Here is a 26,805-nt window from a genome sequence, read left to right on the forward strand (position 1 = left end):
CATCCAGCCAAGCGGGTACCCTGTGGACGCTTCCAAATGTCTTTTTTTCAGAGTTTTTTCGGACGGGCCCCTTGGAAAGCCAGCACCCGGAAAGGTTGAAATCACCAGGTGATCTTGATGGGGCTTAGAGTGGCGCTTCGGGTTTATTGGGTCTTTGTGGTGTGCCATGCTACAAAAAGGGGGTCAGCACATTACACTGACAACCCATTCATTTCAGTAGTAGGAAGTAAATGGGTCATAAAACCTGCACTCAATCCAGAAAAAGCAAAAAAATAAATAAAAAATGCGTTGATTTGCTCTGAGACAGAAATCTTTTCTATCACAGCTTTTACAGTAAAGAACGCTTTCCATATGTGGAAATAAACCCTCTTTTCCTTCAGACCTAAAGAAGGCCTTTTTGCCTTTTGCAAGGGTTTGTTCATACCAGAACACATGTTGTAACGTGCCATGGCCCCCATTATAACATGGGTTACAGCAATGACCAGTAACGCACTATGGATGTGTGTTGCAGTGGGTTGCAGTTGAATGTTAATTGCACATTAATGCACATCTACAGTGCTCTGCAAAGCACCTACTTTAACCACTTTCAGACCGGACCATTTTGCTGGTCAAAGACCAGACCACTTTTTGCGATTCGGCACTGCGTCGCTTTAACTGACAATTGCGCGGTCGTGCGACGTGGCTCCCAAACAAAATTGACGTCCTTTTTTTCCCACAAATAGAGCTTTCTTTTGGTGGTATTTGATCACCTCTGCGGTTTTTATTTTTTGCGCTATAAACAAAAATAGAGCGACAATTTTGAAAAAAACACATTATTTTGTACTTTTTGTTATAATAAATATCCCCCAAAAATATATAAAAAAACATTTTTTTCCCTCAGTTTAGGCTGATACGTATTCTTCTACATATTTTTGGTAAAAAAAAAATCGCAATAAGCAATTATTGATTGGTTTGCGCAAAAGTTATAGCGTTTACAAAATAGGGATAGTTTTCTAGCATTTTTATTAATAATTTTTTATTATTTTTTTTTTACTAGTAATGGCGGCGATCAGCGACTTTTATTGTGACTGCGACATTGTGGGGGACCCATCGGACATTTTTGACACATTTTTGGGACCATTGTCATTTATACAGTAATCACTGCTATATAAATGCAGTGATTCCTGTGTAAATGACACTGGCAGTGAAAGAGTTAACCAGTGGGTGGCAGTGTAGGGGTTAAGTGTTCCTAGGGGTGTGTTACTAACTGTGGGGGGGTTGGGCTTTCATTTAGTGAACACTGATCTCTGCTCCAATCACATGGAGCAGAGATCAGCGTCACTAGTTGCTAGGCAGAATGGAGAAATGCTGTTTACTTGGCATTTCCTCCATTCGGCCGCTCCGTGAGACGATCGCGGGGGATGCCCGCGGCGATCGAGTCCGCGGGTCCCGCGACCGGACTCACGGGGGTCCCGACCAGCGCGGGAGCGTGCCGCCGCCGGCGCGCTCCCGATGGCAGGGCAGCATTTAATATTGGACGTACCTGTACGCCAATATGCCTGCCCGTGCCATTCTGTCGACGTACATCGTCGTGCGCTGGTCGGGAAGTGGTTAAAGTGCACTGTAGCTACAAATGCTCTGTGATTTGCGCTGCACTTAAAAAACTGCAGAAGCCGTTTTCGCGGCTGTCCAGAACAGGGTACATATATGCACATCTGGTGGCATTGTCCTATTGTGTACTCATTTTGGAAAAAAGTCTTTCTGATTATCTCGAAACTATTCGATTGTTCTATTTCACCAGACCAAATAATAAAAACAGTGTAGCGCTTCAATAATAATAAATGTAATCAACATAAATTATAAAAATAATAATGATAAAACAAAAATCGCACAGAACTAAATGTCTAGAAATAAGAGTCCAACATTAGGCACTCATTCCACTATGTTGATGGCATAGGAGTGACCAAACCGTCACAGAGAAGGAAAATGGTGTACTGGACGAATGTGTTCATGCGGGTAAACTTGATTGTAAACATCAGTGAAAAGTAGATAAATACTTCTTACCGGAACAGTTGGACTCACACAGTCATATGACGGTTGAGTCTAGAAGGCTTGAGGTCACAATCTGGGACCAAGGAGTGTAAGGAGAGAGGTCAGTTGAGCTGGTGGAGGAGCTCCGGGCGGTTGTAGGCTCAATGGTGGATCCTTTCAGATGGAACGTCAAAGGTCAAAGTAATCAAGCTCAGACGCAGCCCGTTGTACCAATACTCCAACCTCCAATACTCCAGGGGGGTGTTTGTGAAGTTTTAAACCAAAGCAATGGAGAAAAAGAAAAAAAGGCTCCACATGGTGCGGGTCAAACGATATAAAAACGTTGGTTTATTGAAGTCAAAAGGTAATGAATGACTTGGTGATCACATAAAAAAACAAAATGAACTTAGAAGCAATGTGGGGTACCAACAGCTCGCCCGACGCGTTTCGACATATGTCATCAACACTCCTATGCCATCAACATAGTGGAATGAGTGCCTAATGTTGGACTCTTATTTCTAGACATTTAGTTCTGTGCGATTTTTGTTTTATCATTATTATTTTTATAATTTATGTTGATTACATTTATTATTATTGAAGCGCTACACTGTTTTTATTATTTTACCTGTTGAACTTTGTTTGTTTTTGGTGTTGGCTGCTGTTGTGGCCGTTGTGGCCATCTTTTCACAAATTATAGCGCAGTGTTTTCCCTCTTTATATTTCACCAGACCCAATGCTAGCTCTCCTTAATCTAAAACCGGATTCTCTCACACAGAACCAATTCAAACTATTCCTCACGTTTCTGATAGCCGCAAAACAGACAGTAGCCAATGCATGGAAAACATCTGTTGTGAATATTTCAGAAACCAAAACTAGAATGAACCAATCTTTTATACATGCCAAAATGGACGCTTTAGATAAGAATCGTCTGTCAAAATTCAATAACATATGGAGACCATGGATTAGATACTATATGTCAGATAATTTTGATAATCGGATGCTCTTGTCATGGTAATTTATATATATACATATATATATATATATATATATATTTTTTTTTTTTTCTCTCTCTCTCTCTCTGGTACAATATTTAGCTACATAAACTATAATTTATCCCTGGAGTTAAATAATTATCTCCCCCCCCCCTCCTTTCTGTCCCCATCTCCTTTTACCATTTTCTCTTCCATACTTCTTCAAAAAACCTTTAATTATACTACAGTGTTTGTTATCTATATAGAAGTATACCTAAGGTCAGGATTTCGTTTTGCTCAAATATGTAAAATTTATATATTTCTGTCTTTTCTAGTTTATTGAGCTCCCGACATTTCAGATATAAACAACTTTATACTCTAGTCTTCTCTAGATTATATGGAACGTTTATTATTCCTCCTTGGTATTTTATTCCTTTTTATTTAGATATCTGTTGTTATAATTTGCATTCATCTCCATAGGTTGTAAATGATGGAGCACCCCTCTCTTGTTTTAGTGTGTTTATTTTTATTTATTTGCATATTTATTTATGTATTTAATTATTTTTTATATAACATTTATACTTTAATGTTATATTTTAATATTTTTGTTTTGTCAAATATTCTGTATTTGTTGTTATTTATTATTTCTAAAACAAATAAATCTTTTGAACGAGAAAAAAAAAACTGCAGAAGCCATTTTTTTTTGTGTATTTAGGTGCCTTAAAAGCCCAAGAATTTTGAAGCACCCTGCGTGAGCAAACCCTAAGTGAGTGGTTTGCTTTTTAGATCATGGTGAAGTGCGTATAAACAAAATACCATAAGTGAGCCAAAAAAAGTGTATGTGCAGACAAAAAGGTGCACTTTGGGTGTGTCAAACGGTCCACTCCCGAAGAAGGACTCTTCCCTGACCCCCTGGTGACTCTTGATGGGGGCAAGGAACACTAAGGTCCACCTAGCCAAATGGCCCAGCATAGCCTGCTCCTCATGGCCAGTCGCAGGGTCACCAACATGGGGGGGGGCAGCCTATACACATGTAGGAGGCCTGGGCTCAAGGGCGGACTGACATTCAGGCACTGCCCGAGGGCCTCATGACCTCATGAGAGGCTCCTGTCCTGGACTTCACTGCTACTGTGCAAAAATTTCTGATGGCTGCCCTGAATGGTGGACCGGGGTCCATGAATATCTGGACCACAGCTCCATCACTTACATTAGCAGCCTGAGTGGTATCACGTGGATAATAATTAATAAAATTAAATAAAGGTGCCAGTGCAAGGGCTAGACCTTGTGAATTGGTAACAAAAATGACCCCTGGTTCAGCCAAAAGGCCACAAGGCGATCAATGTGCAGATAAAAGCTGTGGTATTATGGCCAAAAGAGCCTTTTTTCACAGTGGTGTCCCAAATCCATAGTGATACTCAAAGCACAACTGGGGTGCCGCTCCCAAGGCGTTAACTTTGTGGGCTCTGAGCCCTCTCAGATGTTGGCCAGGCAAGCTAGTAGCACTCAAATCAGGAGGGCAGTGTGCCTCTTAGAACCCTCCACACCAGGGAAATACTCCCAACCCCCATCTTACCCAGTTAGCGTCGGTTCACACTGGGACGACTTGTCAGATGACTTAGCCGCCTGACAAGTAGCGTCCCATTCTGTACAATGGAATTGTTCTAATCGGAGTGAGACAAGTTGCTCCGACTTAGAAAAAGGTTCCTGTATGACTTTGGGGGTGACTTGAGGCGACTTGCATTGACTTCTATACAGAAGTCGCTTTGCAAGTCTCCGCAGTGGTCGCGTCCAGGTCGCCTGAGGCAGTCGCGCTGTAAGTCGTGCTGCCTCAGTGTGAACCGGACCTTAGTGCTTAAATATAGGAGGGTCTCAAGTGCTGACTGCAGACAGGCTTTGTTGGAGACCGGAGGCTTGCTGCAGTAGACTGTCAGAGACAAGGGACTTGTTACCAGAGGATGCTAAAGCTCACTGCCATTATAGTTCCTTTACAATTCAGCCCCCTTCAAATTTTACTGGCACCCAACTAGATATTCCTGTGAGAGTAGTCCATTACAAAAGGCAAAAATGGCCAACACAGAAATAGTAAAGGCGTGGGAAAAAAATGAACCAAAAATATTAGCTAGTAGAAACCAGTTTGATTAAACTTTTCCTTCACTGTTCCCGAGCAAGCATGTAGGCAAGGACTACTGGCTGCTGAGGCCGGAGGGTCCACACCAAGGGGCTATATGTGGACCGTGGGCTGCAGGTTTGGGCACCAGGGCCTAAAGCAAGAAACTGTCCCCTGAGTTTACTCACAACCATTCATGTATACGATAGTCCGCCAAGTTTACTTTAAGCATCATTTATGTATTTATTGAGGTAGCAAACTGATGGGACTAGAACCATAGGTAGATATTTAGTAGTACATTCATTTTATTATAACTATACCTATAGTATACCAATGGGACATTTGGGTGATATATGGGCTGTTTCCATGCACTGAGGAAACTCCCACAAAAACCTTGGGATGCAAATGAAATAATTGGTTTCTGAAGATTGGAGCACCACACCAAAATGTTGGAGTTCAAAATAAGGTTTCTTTAGGGCGATGAAGGGTGCGAAATATGTCCCCAAAATGTGTTGGCCATTGCGATTATCAGGCATTTGGTAATAAAACTTTATTTTTGGACTCAACATGTCAGTGTGGCTCTCCAATCTTCCAATCCAATTATTACATTGATGTTGTCTTTGGTAAACCCCTTGACTTTACAGAGCTGAAGCTTCTTTATGTTCACAGAGAGTTAGACTACAAGCAGCATCGATGGAGACCCAGCCCTGATCAAACATAATGGCCAAAGGTCTCTTTCCCTAACTTTTCCTTCACTTGGCTTTTCTAGAAAATTCCACAAAAGAGCACTAGGATCAGCATCGAGTGAACAAAAAACAAGAGAGCCTGACTTTAGTTAATATTGTGCTTTTATTTTCTAGATGCCAATGTTACATAGTGAAAGATAAAAAGTGGCTTTACATCTCAGAGAGGTATATGTGCTTGTCGGAAGACATAACATTCTGCCCCGCCCCACTAGTAAAGGTTGTAAGGTGTACACAGACCCCCAGGCCCTGCTCTAACAGGGCCACACTGACAATCCTTACACAAGACAGGTTTTAGTGGCTGTGATGGCTATTATTGTGATCTTGTGAGTTCTCCATGGACAATGCTCTACAATGGATGAAATCCTGATGGTCTAGATTTACTGTAAGAGCTAGAATATATGTTATATCATTGTGCTATTGTCTTAAAGATACTAATATACAAGTATGCTATGTCTAGTAGAAAAAATATGCTTGTTGTGAGTCAAGTCCGTTCGTTAGAAAGTCCGCCGGACTATCCGCCGGATTGTTTGCCGGACTAAGTTTGCCGGACATCGTGTGTACGCGGCATTAGGGTTATGTATACCATGTAAACAAAGGAAACACAAAAATATACCTCTGACCATAAGAAGTCAGTCCAACCAGGCTGAGTTTCATCTTTTGACTGGGCGCTAGAAGCTTGAAATAATGGCTTCTTGTATTTCTTGGGATATTCAACTATCAGAGAAAATTGAAAGAAGAATGGACGTTTCATCTAAGGAGAACACAGTAGAAGAATTGTTGCTCCATGGTTTGGAGAGATTTCAATTGGAATCCCCAATAAATAAAAGTCCACTAGCGACCACCCACAGCTGAAATTTTTTTTCTGGCTTAACAATAGTTTGAATTGGCTCCACACTTGTCAGCAGAACTTCTGAGCTAAACCTGACCATAGTAGAAAAGATGTAGCTGGATAGCCGCACTCCGAATTATTCAACTTTATTTCAAAAATGTAATTAAAATCATAGCATCTAGGCTGGTAAACAGACTAACTGCACAGCCGCTGACATGTTTCACACCGAACACGGTGCTTAGTCATAGCCAGCTATGACTAAGCACCGTGTGAACCATGTCAGCGGCTGTGCAGTTAGTCTGTTTACCAGCCTAGATGCTATGATTTTAATTACATTTTTGAAATAAAGTTGAATAATTCGGAGTGCGGCTATCCAGCTACATCTTTTCTACTTCAGTTCCTGTTGCAAATAGAGCCAGCACCCTGTGGGATTATGGAGACAGCTGTTTTGGGAGAAGTCATTACCTTAGAGCGGTAATTCTTTGTATCTAAAGCTGACCATACACAGAAGTAGGCTCATTTTGGCTAAACCATGCAACAATGACACCATGTACGTAGGGTGGTTGACCTGAATGACCAATGTTCTTCTTGAAAGTCATCCATCAGGTTGGAAATTTTCCTTTTTAAGCTAACTGCATAGAGATAAGGTGGCTCCACACACCACATCTAGTGGACTAAAATAGGTAGGTCTTCTGATATGTACTAAATTACATTCTTCAATTTTTGGCTAATTGTAGTAGTCAAAGTCTACGAAGATCAAACACACTTTTTTCAGAAAAGAGACATGTACTTTTGAAATTATGGGCTTTACATTGACATATACTGTATGTAAACCCCCCAAACAGTGAACCTTATTTATTTGCTTCCTTTTTGTCTGTTAAATACAACTGGACGTTTTAGCTTATATCAGTTCGATAAGTGAATTTTGCCAGAAATGCATAGGGGTTATAGAGATGAGGAGGAGATGAGAAGAAGTCTGTGTTCAGTGTAAACCATGTCAGTAGGGCTGACAACACTTCATTAGGAATTCATTGCTATGTTGTCATGTCAAAATGGAAGGTTATAGCCTCCTTCAACTCCATAAATTTCCAAAAATACGTCTCTTCTTAACCAATGACACACCAACCCACTAATTCACTCACTTCTTACCTTTTACCTTGACTATTGCAACTTCCTCCTTGTTGGCCTAGCTCTACAGAGGCTATCCATCATCATTCGATCAGTCATGAATGCTGCTGTCAGTTTCATCCACCTTACCATCTGTTCAGTGTTTGACACCCCTCTCTGCCAATCCCTCCACTGACTTCCGATTGCCCAATGAATACAATTTAGAGTACTAACAACACAAGCCATTCACAACCCTGCCCCAAGCTACATCACCAACCTGATCTGAAAATATCACCCAAACTGTCCTCTTTGCTCCTCCCAAGACCTTCTACTCTCCTGCTCTCATATCACCTCCTCCCATGCTCACTTTCAGATCTTCTCTAGAGCTTATTTCATCCTCTGGAACTTCCTACCCCAAACCTGTATGGCTCTGTGTGCCTTTAGGCTATCCCTGAACGCACATCTCTTACGGGAAGCCTATCCCCTCCACCAAACTGACATTTTAATTTCTAAAACAACTCATTCCCACACAGCTGCTATCTTTGGTATCGCCTTTCCTTTTTTATTGTAAGCTCCCAAAAGCAAGGCCTTCCTAACCCTCTTGTTTTGAATTGTATCATAACTACCCCTTATATTGTAAAGTGCTGTGCAATCTGCTGACACTATACAAATCCTGTATAATAAAAATACTATATTTCTGGCACATCAACAGTTATTTTTCTGTAGGGTTTAAAGGGATAAAATATACGGCATGTTAACTAGAGAAGTACCAAATACATATTACATATATATTTTTCTTTTAAGGTGACCAAGTCACAAAGAAATCACAAAGGGAAGCTGAGAAGAGAAGAAAAGCAGAGTTATCAACAGGATTTATTCTTGGCTACGTTTATCTTGAATACAGATGCTCATTGAGGGACTGTGTAAAAGTAAACTTGAACTAGTATATGCTCCTTCTCTGTCAGTCATTTACTTCGCCAGGTGAGGTAGCTTGTAGGCTCAACTTTAGAGTTAAACTGCAAAGATAGAAAGGTCCCATAAGCTGTGAAAACAGCCTCAGCCTGGACTCCATCAAGGCCACACTCTCCACGCGTTTCACCACAGGCTTAATCCTGGGAATCCTCATGATTAAGCCCTGGGGGTAGGGCAAGGCGCGCTGGGGGTGTGGCCTGGATGGAGCCCGGGCTGAGGCTGTTTTCACTTTTCACATAAAGGGTTTTGTTGTGATGTGCAGCTTATGGGACTCTTCTTTCTTCTCATCGGTATCCACGGAGCTGGAATGAGCTCTGTCCCGCCTACAATTTCAGCAGTTGATAATAGAAGAGAACTAATTGGAGCCATGAGAAGCAACCGTCGTTTTTGGCATTGGTTTTGAATTAAGCTGGCCATAGATAGATTGAAGTTCAGCAAGATCAGCCCAATTTTTTGGCCATCCCCTTTCAACATAAGTTGATTGTTAGACTGACTTCCGTTAACTGAAAATGAGGGAAAACTTGTGTTGATCGGTGGGTGCAGCCATTGAACGGTGTATTCTGACAGCAGAGGAGGACAGCTATCAGAGGTCTTACTCCTCTCCAGGATTTGTCCTACCTCTAGCAATAGAGTGGCTCCACCGGTGGAGGAGTCCCACTATCAGAATTCAATGTCCCAGCAGGGAGTTCCTGTATCCACCTTGCTTGTGTGGATGGAGGAATTCATTTGCTTTGTTTTAATGATCAATTGGCTTGCTGATTAAAAAAAAAAAATATATATATATATATATATATATATATATATATATATATATATCTATATCTATAGATATATATCTATGGCCAGCTTTAGGCTGGTAGGAAGTTACCAAAAGTGGGATGGTGTAAGGCAGGGGGTCACCAAATGTTATAAAGGGTTAGTTTACTATCCTTCAAATGTTAAAGGGGGGGGGGGGGGGCGGATGTTGGTGTCAGTGATAGACATAATGTGTCAATTAGTGTCAATGGGAAGAATAGTGCCCCATCACTGGTGTCAGTGTGAGGGGCTGGATAAAGGCAAGCAAAGGGCTGCATCTGGCAGTTGGAGACCACTGGTGTAAGGCAATGAGCGATACTCAGATCCCCCAGGTTTAGGGTTGGACATAGAGTTCACAGAAAAAAAAATGAAATAACAATAAATTAGATCAAAGCTTTTGAGGTGGACCTACATTCAAGTGTTACCTTTCAGCCACGTTGAAAGTCTTGCTTCAATGGATACATAAAGAGTAATGGAAAAGCTTCCAATGCCTAGAAATTTGGTCACGTGTCCTCTGCTGATGGGTAAGAAAAGCCAAACTAAATTCAAATTCTTCCCTTCCCTCAATCCCGATTGATCGAGGGAAGGGTACATTCAGTGTACATGGTTTGAATCTTGACTGGCTTAAGCTTTTCAGCACAGGAGAAAGCCTGGACCAATGTTCTCAGCCTTTGTATCATGTGTTACATAAGCAGGTCTGTTTACATAGGAGGTACAACTTGGTTGCAACTTCATTATCTGCTGGTTGTTACTCAGCAGTGCTGTTCAGGTCTCTGCAATACACACTTGGCTTAAAGTGGTTGTAAACCTCAGATATTAAATATGAACCAAGCATATCCCTTTATAGTGTGTGCTTGTCTAAATCCAGAGCTCCAAGTGTAATTTCTGTATGCTGCCTCCTTCCTCTATCACCATGAGTCACTTCTAACAAGTTTTTCTGACACCAAGGGAAAAAAAAGGTGTCAGGGGAGGGAGCTCTAGCTGATTGACAGCTTCAGCTCTTGTTCCTGTATGCAGGGGGTGTGTCCCTTCCATCCAATCAGCTGTCAGAGCTCTCCTCACTGAGCTCTGCAGAGTGTAACTTCAGCTCTCCAAATAAGAAGCCAAGGTACACCGAGCTAAAGCATAACACACTACAACATCAGGAGTGCATCCATAGACCAACGGGGTCTGCAGCAGCAGAAAAACAGCACAATGACGCTTAACATTCCTAAATGTATCTTTATCTTTAGCAATTTGACATCTGTAGTCTGGAATGACAAAAATTCCTTGTTTTTGGGGTTCTATGTAGGGATTGATGCTTAATTGTGACAAACTGGACTCTTATACGGTGGTTATTGCAGACATGTACATCTCCTATGTATAATATCTGTTTGGGATCTTTACTGACTGCATTGGCCTGTTGGCTATGATGCTTTAAAGAGTGAACAATGAAGTGAATCTCGAGTAAGCTCTTTTTGACTGAAACGCGTTGATCCACTTTCTTTGTGTCTTGATGCATATTTCTCAGACCAGACTATAGCCGATGATACATGTTTTTAGGTTCCGATCAATGTGCAAATAAAAATTTAATTTTATGGATCATGTCTCATTTTTGATGTTTGTTTTCCCATTCCCATTTCTCTTCCCTATTCTTGTTGGGAATATATGGGAAGTTTCTATTTTTGTATTTGATACTATAGGCCATGGGTGCTCAAGCTGTAGCCCTCCAGCTGTTGTGGAACTACACTACAAGTCCCATCATGCCTCTGCCTTTGGGAATCGTGCTTGTAACAGTCAGCCTTGCAAGGCCTCGTGGGACTTTTAGTTTTGCAACAGCTGGAGGGCCACAGGTTGGGCACGCATGCTATAGGGGCTAGTGGCATGATATGATTATGACATGGACCCGCCACCTATCTTCCAAGATGGACATTTTTTTTCCAAATGAACACAATTTGAACAGTGAATGTCCATTTTTTCAAAAATTGAATGTTAAAAACTAACAAAATGCTGAAGTACTTTGGAACTATACTAGTCAAGTCATCGAATTTACTAAGAAATTTCGTAAAAACCTAATTTTATGGATTATGCTTTTATTTTATGTTTGTTTTGCCACATAAATCTCCTTTTTTTTCCCTTCCCATTGCCCCTTGTTGGGAATATATGGGAAGTTTCTATTTTTCTAAAAAAAATTCCAACCTCCATGACGGTAGTCGAAAATGGACATCAATTTGACCCCACTAATGGACATCCTTTTGACCCCACTAACAATTACCAAATCAAATGAATGTTCTTAAAACAAAACATTTCAAACTAAATTCTACTGGTGTGTGGTCAGCTTTAGGGAGTAGTTCTGCAGTTTGGAGAAGATTAATGGGGGTTTCAGACAGAACAGAGTACTGGGTGGGTTGGATCCATGTCCTCCGACATGTCATGTTATGGTGAGGAGGTGAAGTGATGGAAGCGTGGAAACATTTTTTTTTCTTATGGGGGAGACTATTTAAAGATTCTAAATACAACCCCATTTGTGGCTATAATTTTATATGTTAGGGACAGGTTTGTTTCAATCTAGCCATGTTGTATGATGTAACATGTCCCTACATTATCATTATTACATATCACTCATTCCCTCTTGGTTTTTTTTTTCCATTAATTAATGCACAAAGAAATCAATTACATTCGGTTCATGGGTCTATAGCTAATTATAGTGCCGGAATAATATCATTATCAGCTGCTCTCAATTCCCCATCCTACAAACTGAGGTAAGAGGGCCTGTTGTTTTCGGTCTTTCCAGCCTCATTACTCAGGGCAGAATAATTAATTAGCAATTAATGGAATGTGCACAGGCCTGTCATTTGCCTCCCATTACTTTTATCCTTCTACTGACCCAGGTAGGGTTCTTGGCCCTGCAGTAAGTGATTTTTAACAATGTCACTACCCGTTATCAATGTGTGATAATATTCTGGTCCTACTATGCCCTACTGGGACACACTGGCCTTGTATATAACAAGGCTAGCAATGTGGACTTTCATCACAGTGGATGTAGATAATTACACTTAATGGTCTTCATTTCAACATTGCTTTTGATTATAAGGCTATTCCCTGAATTCCTAGCGAGTGACAACAAATGTGCTGGAAAATGCTCCCTGAAAACAGTTCCCACCCTTCCCTTTGTCATGGAGCAAAGGAATGAATCACTTTTTCAAATATGAGCATTTGAGTACAACAAAATCCATGTTTTTTTTCCAACGGATGTTGGCTCAATCTTGTCTTGCATACACACAGTCACACAAATGTTGTCGGAAATTTAGAATGTCAAGAACGCGGTGACATACAACGAGCCGAGAAAAATTAAGTTCAGTAGCCAGTGCAGCTCTTCTGCTTGATTCCAAGCATGCATGGAATTTTGTGCGTCGGAATAATGGAAAAAAAAGAGTGGAGATGCTCAACTTGTAACGGTCCATATGACTAAGATCCAGGAGTGAAAACACGTAAGTGGGAAGCAGGTGGATTCATCTTGTATCGGGTAACATTTCTAAACCTACATCAAAATCTTAGATGAGTGGCACCACTCCTATTCTTTTGATTCCCATAGCAATCAAGGACATAAAATGGTGGTTTCAATTGACTGACCAGAGATGGGATTAAAATGAACCCCTGTGGAAGGCAGCAACAAAATCATTTTTTTTTACTGTAGTTTTTTCCTGTTTCAATTTCGACTGACTCCTTTAATAGTATTGAAGCTGTTGATTTATTGCCCAGTTTCAACTTCACAACTGACCGAATTTTGGTGGTCAATCCAACTCATGGGTGGTAGATAACTTGGTTTCCATTCCAATTTTTTCCCATTGACTTGGAAATTCTTATAACCAACTCAAATTTGCTGTATACGGCCAGCATTATACTACACATAGATTGTCCTACAAGTTACACATGTTGGATTTCTACTGGGGTTATGGCAGCAGTTCGTAAAATCAAAAACTTGTGTGCACAGTGGAGTCCCGGGGGGAATTTTTACTTAACACAACATATGAGGGGGAAGTGTAGGATTTGTGTTCCTAAAGTAACAGCTGAGGTACTTTGTGGTGCAAAAAAAAAAAAAAGGCAAACTCAATGGACTACTTGGTCTGTTTTTTTGCTGTCAGTTTTCTGTTTCTATATAGGGAGCAGAGACTACCTGCTCAGGGCTTTTTACCCAAGCACATCTGTAATGAACCAATCCCCCTCTATACCTTTTGCTGATTGGTGATGTGAGAACCCCTGCATTTGATGCATTCAAAAACACACCTTCTACATGTTCCTTGCTTTCTCTCACATGAAGTCTGATGAAAAAAAATGCTTGTAGTATTTCATCATAATCAACAAATCCAAACATGCCTTGAAAGTTTGAATGCTATTGGTGATGCAGGAAGTAAGCTCCCAATGACCCTCTGGGGTGTCCTCTAAATTCTGTCTGCAGAGAGGTCAAGGAAACTAAATGTGTTTTCTTGTTTTAGCACATATCCAATGTTTACTGGACAGCGCTGGTAGCTCACTCATTGGTTTCATGGTTTGCCTAGAATTGCTCTTAAAGTGTATATAAAAAAATGTCATATTCCTGCTATGTCTACTGTACCGTGTACTTGTATGTAAAGGAATCCTGTTCTCTTTGTATTGCTTCCTTTATGTGAAATCCCTGGTGTTCCTGCTAGTCCTCGTGCTTTCCTTTTTAAAAACTGACCACACAAAACAGTCTCTCAAACAGTCTTCTCTAGCTATGCTGGGAACTCGGTGTACTCTCCTCCAGTGACCAGACTTGTCCTGACACCCCCCACCTGTACAGTCTTTCACTTCAGTGTGCTGCTGTTTCTCCTCTGCCCAGCTCTTATGCAGCTGAGAACAAAGGGAATGTGATCATTTAAAAAAAGGGGGGAAAAGGTATTTATGTTTTTTTTTTTTTATATCTACACACAAATTAATGCCTTTAATTTATGTTTTAAACTTTATGAGTCGTTTTACAAGGTGAGGGTTTGCATATACTTTAAATACGTTGTGCTCTACGGAACTAAAAGTGCAATCCCTAAAGATCCAGACAACAAAGTTTCATGAAATCAGGAATTGTGAAGGGGGATGGGGACATCATGTCCCAGATCCTCATCACTAAAGTTCTTGTCTAATATATGGTTCCTGAACTTATATGGGGCTGGGTGGCTTCCATGCAGCTTTACGAAGTTGTTCACGTATGTTAGATGAACGATGATGCAGAGCACATATAATTTTTGTTGTATAGGGTACATGAATGATGATGAAAATTAACTTAGACTATGTAAATCCCCAGCCTGGATTGCCGTCCTTAGAAGATGATCTTGTATGAATGCCTATGTGGAATATGTCATAACCACAAAGGGAATTGATGTTTAAAGTCCTTCTAGAGAAGAGGAAATGTGTTTTTCTCAGGTGCAAAATTTGCAGACGTTCGTTTTGCTTAATTTTTGATAGCATGCAATGGAAAAAAGAAGAAGAAGGAGAAGAATTAAAAAAAAAAAAAAAAAAAAAGGACAATAAAGTCCTTTTTAATTGTATACGTTACTACTACTTCTAGTATAAATGGTCATCTAGTTAATGTATGCAGTTTGTATCAGGTTGATGGACAGCCGAAATTCCAGGGGCAGTACAAAGTGGGGGATTATTGAATAGCCGAAGACTGGGATGCCGAACCCCGTTTCATTTGACCAAAGGCCACCAAAGGCCACATGATGCTTAAGAAACTCAATGGGTGAGGATTTTATATTTAACTTTGTCAAAGGAAAAGATCCACATCATGAAGCAGACCCATGTGCATGAAGTGAGATGAATGGCAGCCTCAGCCCAGACTCCAGCCAGGCCATGTTCCAACACATTTCGCTCCGCCCCTTGGAGCTGAAGCCCCATGATTAAGCTCCAAAGGGCGGAGCGAAGCCTTTTGGGGGCAGGGCCTGGTTGGGGTCTGGGCTGAGGCTGCCATTCATCTCACTTCATGCACATGGGTCTGCTTCATGATGTGCGGCTTATGGATCTTTTCCTTTGAGATTGCGGTAGCTTGAAGCTAAGGTGAGCTCCCTGTGCCTGCCTGCCTGCCTGCGGTCTATTTGGACCTCGACCTGAGTGGCACCTACATTTTTTCTTTTTACCTTTAACTTTGTCATGTATAAATTACATTAACACAGAAATCCACTCTTTTTTTCCAAAACATGTTAAGGGTTTAGTGGGGTATTTAGGCCAAGCATTTAAAATAGCAACATAAGTCTTCTGTATCATCTTTGTGCGATCCCTTGTTATGTTAAATTATCTATACAAAACAGAGCCGTGCTTAAAAAGATATTATGAATCTCACAACATAATAATAATAAAAAAAAAAAAAAAACAACATAAGCAAAAAGTCCCCTTCAAATGATAAAACAAATTAAAAAAGCAATTGATCTCACAGAAAATGCTTCGCACGTGATTTTCAACCAAGGTGACAGTCAATAGACAGTCCCCTGTGTGACTAACCACCAAAGACACCACCACCTTAGATATGGAAGAAATGCATGCTTACCAGCAGTACTGGACCTCTTTATTATAAAAAGGCCAGTAATGCCACATACACACGGTCTGACTTTCCGACGGGAAATGTTGGGTGTGAGCTTGTTGGCTGAAAGTCCGACCGTGTGTATGCTCCATCAAACATTTGTTGCCGGATTTCCCCCAACAAATGTTGGCTAGGAGGTTCTCAAATTTTCCCTTTCCGATCGTGTGTATACAAGTCCATCGCACAAAAGTTCACGCATGCTCGGAATCAAGTACGAGCCGAAAGAGCTCGGTCTTGTAAAACTAGCGTTTTCGTAATGGAGAAATCAGATAAGTCTTGTATGTCACTACGTTCGTACTTTTTGGGCAACATTTGTGTGTATGCAAGACAAGTTGGAGCCAACAACCTCTGAACAAAAATCCACAGTTTTGTGGTCATAAAGTCCAATCGTGTGTACGGGGCTTAACATCTTTGGCTGATTACCCCGCCAGGGCCTTTCAATGATGTTCCAGCCGATGCTTGATGGACCTTTAAGAAGAATCCTCCCACCGGGGTGTCCATGGCATCACACTCAAAGATAAGAAATGCACTTCCAGACTGGAGATATTGGCTGCTGAGGGGGCTCTAGAAACCTAATCAAAGTTTTCCAAAACGCTTTGTATACAGGCTCGCTGAACAGGATGCTCTGCAGACATTTGCAAGCTGTGCTGCACCATGGACATTTACCTCAGAAACAGATGAAGCACCTTTTTAAGCGTGACTCTGTTTTGTATAAATGTGTGTTTATGTGTTGATATCACACAGTAGAGTTGCTGCTCATTTCTCTCTGTTTATTTTAATTTGTTCAATTTTAAGCGCTTTTTTTCCCATATAAAATGAATGTTAAAATATCTGTTTGGGCAAAAAAAAAAAAAATACATTCAGCACATCTTTGTAATATATGGATATTTCACCATGGTGTATCCCTTTAAAAATGTTGAAACACAGAAAAATAACTGTTGATCTGCCATAAATTAAGTGTGCTCCTAACTTCCTGTTTAGGCTAACACAGTGCCTTTGCTGCTCTGAAATCCCACTGGCATTCTCAGCCCTGCCTGCTGGACTACAGAACTCCACTTATCCCCAACACTCTGTCCCTCCCTGCATGCATACAATCCTGATGCCTTTTACTCCAAAACGCCAGACCACACAGAGTGCAGAGAAAAGCCTCTTGGGAGATGTAGTTCTGGGGGGGGGGGGGGGCATGTCTATATCAGTAAGAACTGACCTTCCAGCAGCACCTCCTTCAAGAATTTTATAAGCCTGGTAACGATGTCACCGGGAGTAATAAAAGCAATGTAGGGACGACATAGGAGAATAATGTTTGGAACATGAGGGAGGTTTGGAAGCAAATGTCCGCCATGCTTATAAAAATCCTTTAATAAACATTGGACAACCTGAATTTGCATATAGGAGATGCTTTAAATTAAATATTTTAGGTGAGCCTGAAAGTGAATCTCGGTTTAGACTTCTGAGGAAGGATGCACAATTTGAATAACAATCTAACTGCCCTCAGCCATCACGAGTCGGTTCATTTTGACCCTTTTCACACTGAAGGTGGTTTTCAGGCATTTTAGCACTAGAAATAGCACCTGGAATATGTCTCCCATGTGTGAGAGCCTAAGTGCTTTCACACTGGGGCGGTGCACTTGCAGGACGTTTCAAAAAGTCCTACAAGCAGCATCTTTGGGGCAGTTTGGGAGAGCTGTATACAGCGCTCCCAAATTGGCCCTGCCCACTGGAATGCATGGGTAGCGCTTCTGAAGCCCCTGAAAATCGTTTCGGAACACTAGCGATTTTAACCCTTTCTTTGGCCGCTAGTGGGGATTAAAAGCAACTACAGTAAAGCGGCGCTTCACCGCTAACGCGGCTGTGGCTACAGTGTGGAAGTAGCCTTACTAAATCTGGTGCAGCTCTAAAACCAATCAGCTTTCAGTTTTTTTTGTCAAAGCTTAATTGAACAAGCCTAAGTTAGAAGCTGATTGGCTACCATGCACAGCTGTACCAGATTTTGCACTTTCCAGTTTTAGTAAATCAACCCCTATGTGTCCATGAACTCAAATATGTGGTTTGGTTGAACACACTTTATATCAATTGAGAGAGAAGGGTGGAGGAGATAAAAAGCTGCCAGTTTCACTTATCTCTGCAACTGAAAGGGTTTCCAACCTAACCTGATTCACTTCTACCCTGAACTGGTGGGATGGGGTCCTCATTGCCCCATCTGGCCAAGAACGACCATAATGAGTCATTGTCATCTCAGGTTTATGTGCAGCTCCAGAGAAGAGGTGTCAAACTTCATTTCATCACAGGTAACATCAGCAGGATGGTTGCCCTCAAAAGGCTGATTGTAGCTGGGGTGCGCTACATACGGAGTAGAGTTCATGGTGGCACTATGTACAAAGTACAGATCCAGGGGTGCCCTATGCACAGAGTGCAGAGTTCAGGGTTACACTATGTACGGAGTACAGGTCTTAGGGGTGCCTTACATACAGAGTGCAGGGTTTAGGAGCATGTTACATACAGATTTTGGGGTACTCTATGTACAGAGTGCAGGATTTAGAGGTGCGCTATTCATTGTGTCCAACCCCATCTACCCTGCCATATTCTGTCTGCAAAACTGAGTGCGAGCGCCACATGACAAGGCCTGGCGGGCCGCTTTCGGCTGCTATGTGCTCTAGCGCCAACAATAATGAGTGATCCTGTATTTTTGGTTTTGTGGATTGCAGAGGTTTTCAAGCTTGCAGTAAATGAAATGTGCAAATAAAGGGCTTAGAGAGAAAGCCAGGTAGGTCATATTTTATAACTTATTCTGTGATTAAGTCTACCGGACAGCAATAAGGGGAAGTAGAGCACCAGTAGAAAAAATCCTGGTACCAATACTGACCAGAAACCACTTTGGCTGCCTGTTGAGTGGTAATGTGCTGTCAGACTTAAGGAGCAAGTGGGCACTGCTGGAATATGGGGAGACTCAACAAAATTAGAAGCCAGCTCTGGCTAAAGCAGATCACACATATCTTTATTTCCTATGCCACCTCATAAATGTTGAGCAATCTGCTTAGATGTAGTCACGGGTGTCTTGAAAGAGGTCAATGGTGACCAAAAAGATGACTTCTAGACTTCATCTGAGTAGACTGCAATGCATGAGCCACCTTGCCAAGCCAGAAAGGGAAAATATATTCCACTCCTTCGAGATGGCATTGGTCACTTGGAACCCATTGCTCCTTAGCCTGCCAGTTATTTCTTTTCTTCATTAACAGGCAAAAGGACCCTTATGGTGATGCTGTGAAAAGAACCTGATTTTGGGGTCTGGATCATAAAACCTTGACATATCCTCCCTTTGGAGCTGGGCAAATGAAGATAGTCATTGTTGCGGCACATTTCTTGTTAAATTCACAGTAAGTTTATCATATAATCATTATAATGTCATTATTATTGATGAGATATAGTTAAAATAATCTTTCTTATAGATTTTCTGCCATTAGTTTACATCATTTCTGATTAAAAACACAACACAATACAATCATGCTTGCTGGCTCACCATGGAAACTCAGCCTTCCAACATACTTCATAAGAACCTTTACCGTTAACGCTGAAATTATTGCTAAAAGATGAGCGCTTGCAGGTATGTGGTTGTTAATAATTAACTAATATTAATATTCAATTGTTGGAATGCAGCGATTAGCCTCCTATGGTGAAGGGTTTGGTCACAAGAGAAGTCCTATACCGGCATGTCCAACGCTACACAAACCCAACAGAGTAATGTATAATCAGACACGGCCAGTAAGGAGAGACCCAAAGTCTCCCAAAAGGGGTATAATAAAACGGAGCTCAATGAGGAACATATAAGGGATGTACCAATAACAAGACATGTTATGGAGCACCAGTGAGCTATAGCAGTGGTTATCAACCCTGTCCTCAGGGCCCACTAACAGGCCAGGTTTTATGCATTACCTTGGGGAGACGCGGACTAGAATACGGCAATCACTGATCAGCAAATGATATCACCTGTGATGTATTTCAGTTATCTTGCAAACCTGGCCTGTTAGTGGGCCCTGAGGACAGGGTTAATGACCACTGAGCTAAAGCACAATAGCACATTAAAAAATGTGTAGCTCAAAGGTCAAATAAGAGACATGAACTTTTGAAAAATTATGAGACACACCTCCATTCGGAACAGGGCTCTCCCCATTCAGATACAAAAATATAAAATGTAAGGAGATAAAAATGAAATTTAGCACAAAATGAGATATGTCCCAGAGAATTATCATGAGATATGACTGAATCACATATTCTAAAATGGCCTACAGGAACATGGTGACAGGCAGATCCTGTGGAGTATAAGACATGCAACTCCAATTACAAATAAGCTGGGATGTTGTGTAAAATCGACATAAAAACAGAATGCAGTGATTTGCAAATGTCCTAAACCCATACTTTATTCACAGTGGAAAACATATCAAGTGTTTAAACTGAGAAAATGTACCATTTTAAGAAAAAAAATAAGGTAACTTTAAAAATGATGGCAGCAACAGGTCTCAAAAAAGTTGGGACAGGGCCACGTTTACCACAGTGTAGCATCCCCTCTTCTTTTAACTACACTCTGTAAACACGTGGGAACTGAGACCGGTAGTCGGGGTTTTAGGAGAGGAATGTTGTCCCATTTTTGCCTGATGTAGGATTTTAGCTGTTGAATAGTCCTGGATCTTCTTTGTTGTAATTTTCATTTCAAGATGCGGCAAATATTTTCAACTGGTAAAGGTCTGGACTGCAGGCAGGCCAGTTAAGCACCTGGAGTTTTTTTTTTTACTACAAAGCCATGCTGCTGTCATAGATGCTGTATGCGGTTTAGCATTGTCATGCTGAAATATGCAAGGCCTTCCCTGAAAAAGATGTTGTCTGGATGGTATTGCATCAGTGGCGGCTCGCCCATATGGGGCACCGCCCCCGCTAATCCATGCATCCAGCTACTAATCTACATGCAGGGTGGCGGATGCATGGATTTCACTGTATTTTTTTTCTTTTTTTGAAGTACGTGATTAGAGTCGGAGACTCTAATTGGCTTCAAAAAGGGTGGGCTGGGGGTGCAGTGCACTTGTGTGACAATATTGAATATTGGCTACTGTCTTCTTGATTCTCCTCCTGGCGAAGAATTGGACCCGATTGGCCGAGAGGAGAAGCGACCATATTGGCCGCTGAGGAGGAGTCACCGCAGGGGAAGCTGCAGAGGAGGAGGAGACGCAGGGGCAATCGGAAGCTGCCTGCCACCTAGATGGGGTAAGTGCGGGGCTTGTGAGCGGACAGACAGACGAGCGATGGGGGATAGGGCTGGTGGGATCGGGGGGGGGGGGGGGGTTGGCGTGTGGCTGCCTGGATCATATGCTACTCTAAAACCTGGATGAGTCTTTCAGCATTGATGGTGCCTTTCCAGATATGCAAGCTGCCCATTCCATATGCACTAATGCACCCGCATACCATCAGAGATGCTGGCTTTTGAAATGAGCGCTGATAACAAGTCAGAAGGTCCCTCTCCTCATTAGTCCAGAGGACACGGCGCTCATGGTTGCCAAAAAGAATGCCAACATTTCGCGATTAGTCTGACCACATAATGGTTTTCCACTTAGCAACAAACCATTTTGAAATGGGTTTTGGTCCAAAGACAGTGGTGTTTCTGGATCATGTTCCGATATGGCTTCTACTATGCATTAAAGAGCTTTACCTTGCATTTTCGGATGGCATGGTGAACTGTGTTCACAGGCAATTTTTTTTTTTTTTTTAAGTTTCCTTTTTTTGTAAAGTATTCGTCCTTTTCTCTTGTGCACAGGGATTTCTTTAGATTCTCAGAATCTTTTGATCATATATCATGATATATTTAAAGTCTTTGCAATTTTACATAGAGAAACATTATTCTGAAATTGTTCAACAATTTTAAGATGCTGTTTTTCACAGATTGGTGAGCCTCTGCCCATCTTTACTTCTGAGACTCTCCAAGATTCTCTTTTTTATACCCAATCATGTTACTGACCTGTTGCTAATTAAAGCAATTAGTTGCAAAATGTTCTTCTGGCTCTTCATTGTTAGTACTATTACTTGCCAGTTTTTTGTTGCCCTGCCCCAACGTTTTTGAGAAGTGTTGCTGCCATCAATTTACAAAATTACCTTATTCTTATTTCTTAAGCTGGCACATTCTCTCTTAAACATTTGATGTTTTCTATTTTCTTCTGTGAATAAGATATGGGTTTATAAAATTTGCAAATCTTTGCATTCTGTTTTTAAGTAGATTTTACACAGTGACCCAACATTTTTGGAATTGGGGTTTTAGCAGAGAGATATAGGATGGGATATAACCCTGTGGCGTATGAGGAAATATAACCCTGTAGAGTAGGATGGGATATAACCTTGTGGAGTATGAGGAGCTTTAACCCTGCGGAGTAGAACGGGATATAACCTTGTGGAGTATGAGGAGATATGGCACAGACAGAGAGGATGATAGATAAACCCAGTGGAGTATGAGGATATATGGCACAATCAGATTGGATGGAATATAACAAAGTGAAGGACATAAAGATATGGAACAGACAGATAGGATGAAATAGAATCAAGATGAGGAGATATTGAACAGGCAGAGGGATGGCACATTACCCAGTGGAGGAAGAGGAGATTTGGTATAGTCAAGTGGGATGGCACATAACCCAGTGGAGGATGTATGGTATAATCATATTGGATGTGAAATAATCCATTGCAGGATGGTTATATATGGTATAGCAAAATGGGGTGGGAAATAACCCAGTGGATGATGAGGATGTATGGTACAGTAAGATGGGATGGGAAATAACCTAGTGGAGGATGGAGAGATATGGCACAGACAGATAGGATAAGGTATGGTACAGATAAACAGGATGGGATATAAACCAGTGGAGTATGGCTATATACAATAGACAGATGGAATGTGAAACAACCCAGTGGAGGATATGGCACAGACAGAGAGGGTTGGCTATGGTACAGTTAAACAGGGTAGGATATAAACTAGTTGAGTATGGGCATATATGATACAGTCAGATAAGATGCGAAACAACCCACTGGAGAATAGGAGATATGGTCACATCAGAAGGGATGGGGAATAACACTGTGGAGGATGGAGAGATATGGCACAGACAGATAGGATGGGGTGTGGTAAAGGTAGACAGGATTGGATATAAACCAGTGGAGTATGGCTATATATATATATATACACACATACACACACACACACACACACACACACACACACACACACACACACACACACATATGATACAGTCAGATGGGAAACAATTGGAGATACGGCCAAGTCAGAAGGTATGGGAAATAACCCAGAGGAGAATAGGGGATATGGTACAGTCAGATGAGATGGCAAAAAACCCAGTAGAGGATGAGAATGCATGGTCCAGTCAGATGGGATGGGTAACAATCCAGTGGAGAATAAGGAGATATAGCACAATCAGATGGAATGAAATATAACCCAGTGGGGGATGAGAAGACATGGCACAGACAGATAGGATGGGATACAGCCAAGTAAAATACAATAGAATAGTACCCAGTAGAACATGACAAGAAATGGCTCAGTTACACAAGATGAGATACAATACAAATCCTTGAAATATAAAAGAACATTGAAAAGTAATAACGTAAAAAAGGACAGTATGAGACAGCATAGTAGAATATGGAATGACATGGCCTTGTCGGATTAGCCAAGATACGGCCCAGAGTGATGAGACAAAAATAATATGCTGTATGGCCAAAAGTATGTGGGCACTCCTTTAAATTATCAAGTTTATGTGCACAAAATTAGGTCCAAAGAGACATGGTTTAAAGAGACTCGTAAGGAGGAACTCAAGTGGCCTGCACATAGCCCTGACTTCAATCAAAATTAACACCCATGGATAGACTTGAATGCTTATCATGAGCCAGCCTTCTCTTTTAACATCACTACCTAACCTTGCAAATGCTTTGCTAGCCAAAATAAGAACAAATTCCCACAGATACACTCAAGTTTTGGTGGCAAGACTTCCCAGAAGAGTGGCGGCAAAGTTACAGTCACAAAGTGAGGAAACTCCATAAAAATGGCAGGTCAGGTGTTCACAAACTTTTGGCCATAAAGTGCATGATGGGACAAACCCCATAATGTATTGCAAAACAGGATGCAGTGATATAGAGAATACAGGGTTTAGTGGGGAATTGAGTCAAAGCCCCAAAACAAAAAGGAGACAAAACCATAAAACAAAATGAGACAAAACTATCAAATAAAATATTCTGCATTGTAGATAGATATATGAAAACTATTTAAATTGAGCATTTGTTGTCCAGAGCTTTCCCAGGTCTGGGTGGGTCCCCAAGAATGAATATGACCTGCAATAAAGACAACATGACTTGAGGTGTCCCTCTGTGAGTAGGTTTTGTACACAACAGACCCAGATGTGCACTCGATTTCCAGAAAGACCTACTAGAAGTATAGGACATCTTGAAATACTCCACAAAATATACTGTACAACTCTGTGATAAATGTGGACTGAGTGATTTTAAAGAACCTAGAAGATAATTCCCCTTTACCTTCCACGTTTACAGCTACAGTAAGTGATCCCAACATGACTGTGAAACCCCTTCTGAGTCTGGACTCCAACAAAATGCACTATTCTCACGAAAACTACTAAAATCTGTGAACCTGAGATCTAGAAGAATGACACAAGGTCAGGCCTACAAATCTGTGTCATTTGTTAGTGTTGTAAAATCGGATGATAGACACAAAGCTGGGTCATGTGACATCAACTGATGTTAATGAAAGAGGGTCACCTTCATTAAACTCCACCGGATGCAGTAAAAACAGGACAGGGACATGTGAGATCAAGCTTTGCCTAAAAAAAAACAGGACCTAGTTGCGTGACGTCCACCTGTGTCTAATGGTCATAGGAGCGAGACAGGTGACATCATTTGTTGCCATATGGCTTTAGACTATTCCCAACAAGATCAAAACTAGGCCATGTGGCATCAGTCAACATGTTTTGGACATTAAACTGGGTCTGCAGGCTCGGTACGTGGGTAGATTCAATCTTCATGCAGTAATGGTGGGTTATATATTTTTCATCTGAAGCCTAAAGATGTTGATGCCACATTTGTGCAGCTTCTTGTCCCCCCTCCTGCAGGGATGCTAAACCTTGAATGTGGCGTGTCTACTAGTCTGGTGAGGTGACAGTGGAGTGAAGGTGTGAAAATTTCCCAGCTGTCAGGGAAGAAAAAGTACAGGTGCCCTTGTCTTATCCCCGCTCCACGCTGAGTGACTAGGGGGCTCTTCCTCGCTGCTCCGTGCTGAGGTGATGGATTTTGGCTTACAATCCTTTGTTGTAGACCACCGTGTGGCAGGTGGTGTTCTTTGCGATCTCTGGCTCAAGTCGAGAGGTCTCAATCTGTGAAGGATTCAAAGAGAAAAGTTACCATCAGGCAAATGTTAGAAAGCATACTGCACATGTAAAACTTTGCAGAGCAGTGCAACATAAAATTTGTTGGTATACAAGAACAGATCATATTCTTAGAAAAATGTGAGAAACACGTTTGGACACCAAAAACACAGCTTAGCTCTGCTATCATCAGCTGTTTACTTGGCTTTGCTTTTTTATTCCTAAAAATTATTGTGTGCCACCACCCAATGCTCAACAATCTCACTTTTGCACCACCGATATAAAATAATAATAATAATGAAATTACAATAAATCTAAACACAGTGCTGATTTTGTACGTTTGCCCACTGAGAAAGAAATGATCAGTCTATAATTTTAATGGCCGGTTTATTTTTCCTTTCAATAGATTTTTATTGAAAATACACTGAAATACATATTAACAAATGAACAGTGCTCATATGTACAGCACACAACATAGAGTTCCATATTGACAGTTAACAAACCATGAGTTCCACTAGAAGTAGCTAACATAATGTCGTTAACTGGTGTGAGCCAATAAGAGAGTAGGCCATACAACATATCGAGTGCCAATCCTGGGTAGCAAAATAACACTTGGGATTTTGGACACGTTATACATTCAATGAAACTTGAGTGGCGAGCCCCCCCGTACCCGGCACCCCAAATGGGATCACACTGTGCCGAATACCCGAAGGCTCCACCCCTCCCAAAAACGTAAAACTTCTATTGAACTATCGACTGGTCCAGGCAAAAAGGAACATTTTCCTGAGCCAGTGAATTACTAAATATCCTCAAGTATCAGGTAATTGAAAGGAACAATCAAGCCCATGGAGGACAATTACCAAGAACGAGCCACTTAACGAATTTAGAATTGTAGTTTTGTACTCCTATAGAGTGCTGGTCGGTTTATTTTTAACAGTGAGAGACAGAATAACAACAAAAATATCCAGAAAAACGCATTTCAAAAAAGTTATAAATTGATTTGCATTTTAATGAGTGAAATAAGTATTTGATCCCTTCGCAAAACATGACTTAGTACTTGGTGGCAAAACCCTTGTTGGCAGTCACAGAGGTCAGACTTTTTCTTGTAGTTGGCCATCAGGTTTGCACACATCTCCGGAGGGATTTTGTCCCACTCCTCTGCGCAGATCCTCTCCAAGTCATTAAGGTTTCGAGGCTGTCATTTGGTAACTCGAACCTTCAGCTCCCTCCACATATTTTCTATGGGTTTAAGGTCTGGAGACTGGCTAGGGCACTCCAGGACCTCAATGTGCT

General features: G+C 41.3%; 1 protein-coding gene across 1 annotated transcript in view; it reads right to left on the reverse strand.

The window, feature by feature from the left end:
• Positions 1-19,461: 19,461 nt before the first annotated feature.
• Positions 19,462-26,805, reverse strand: part of SFXN5 (sideroflexin 5) — a 447,465-nt gene continuing 440,121 nt past the window's right edge. Inside the window, exon 14 of the mRNA XM_077478081.1 lies at positions 19,462-25,521. Within this exon, the coding sequence (XP_077334207.1) occupies positions 25,444-25,521 (78 nt within the window). The 3' untranslated portion in view covers positions 19,462-25,443. The remainder of the gene's footprint in view (positions 25,522-26,805) is intronic.

The sequence above is a fragment of the Lithobates pipiens genome, unplaced genomic scaffold (assembly GCF_037356315.1).
Source record: "Lithobates pipiens isolate NorthernLeopardFrog02 unplaced genomic scaffold, aLitPip1_a1.2 Scaffold_13, whole genome shotgun sequence".
Taxonomy (NCBI): domain Eukaryota; kingdom Metazoa; phylum Chordata; class Amphibia; order Anura; family Ranidae; genus Lithobates; species Lithobates pipiens.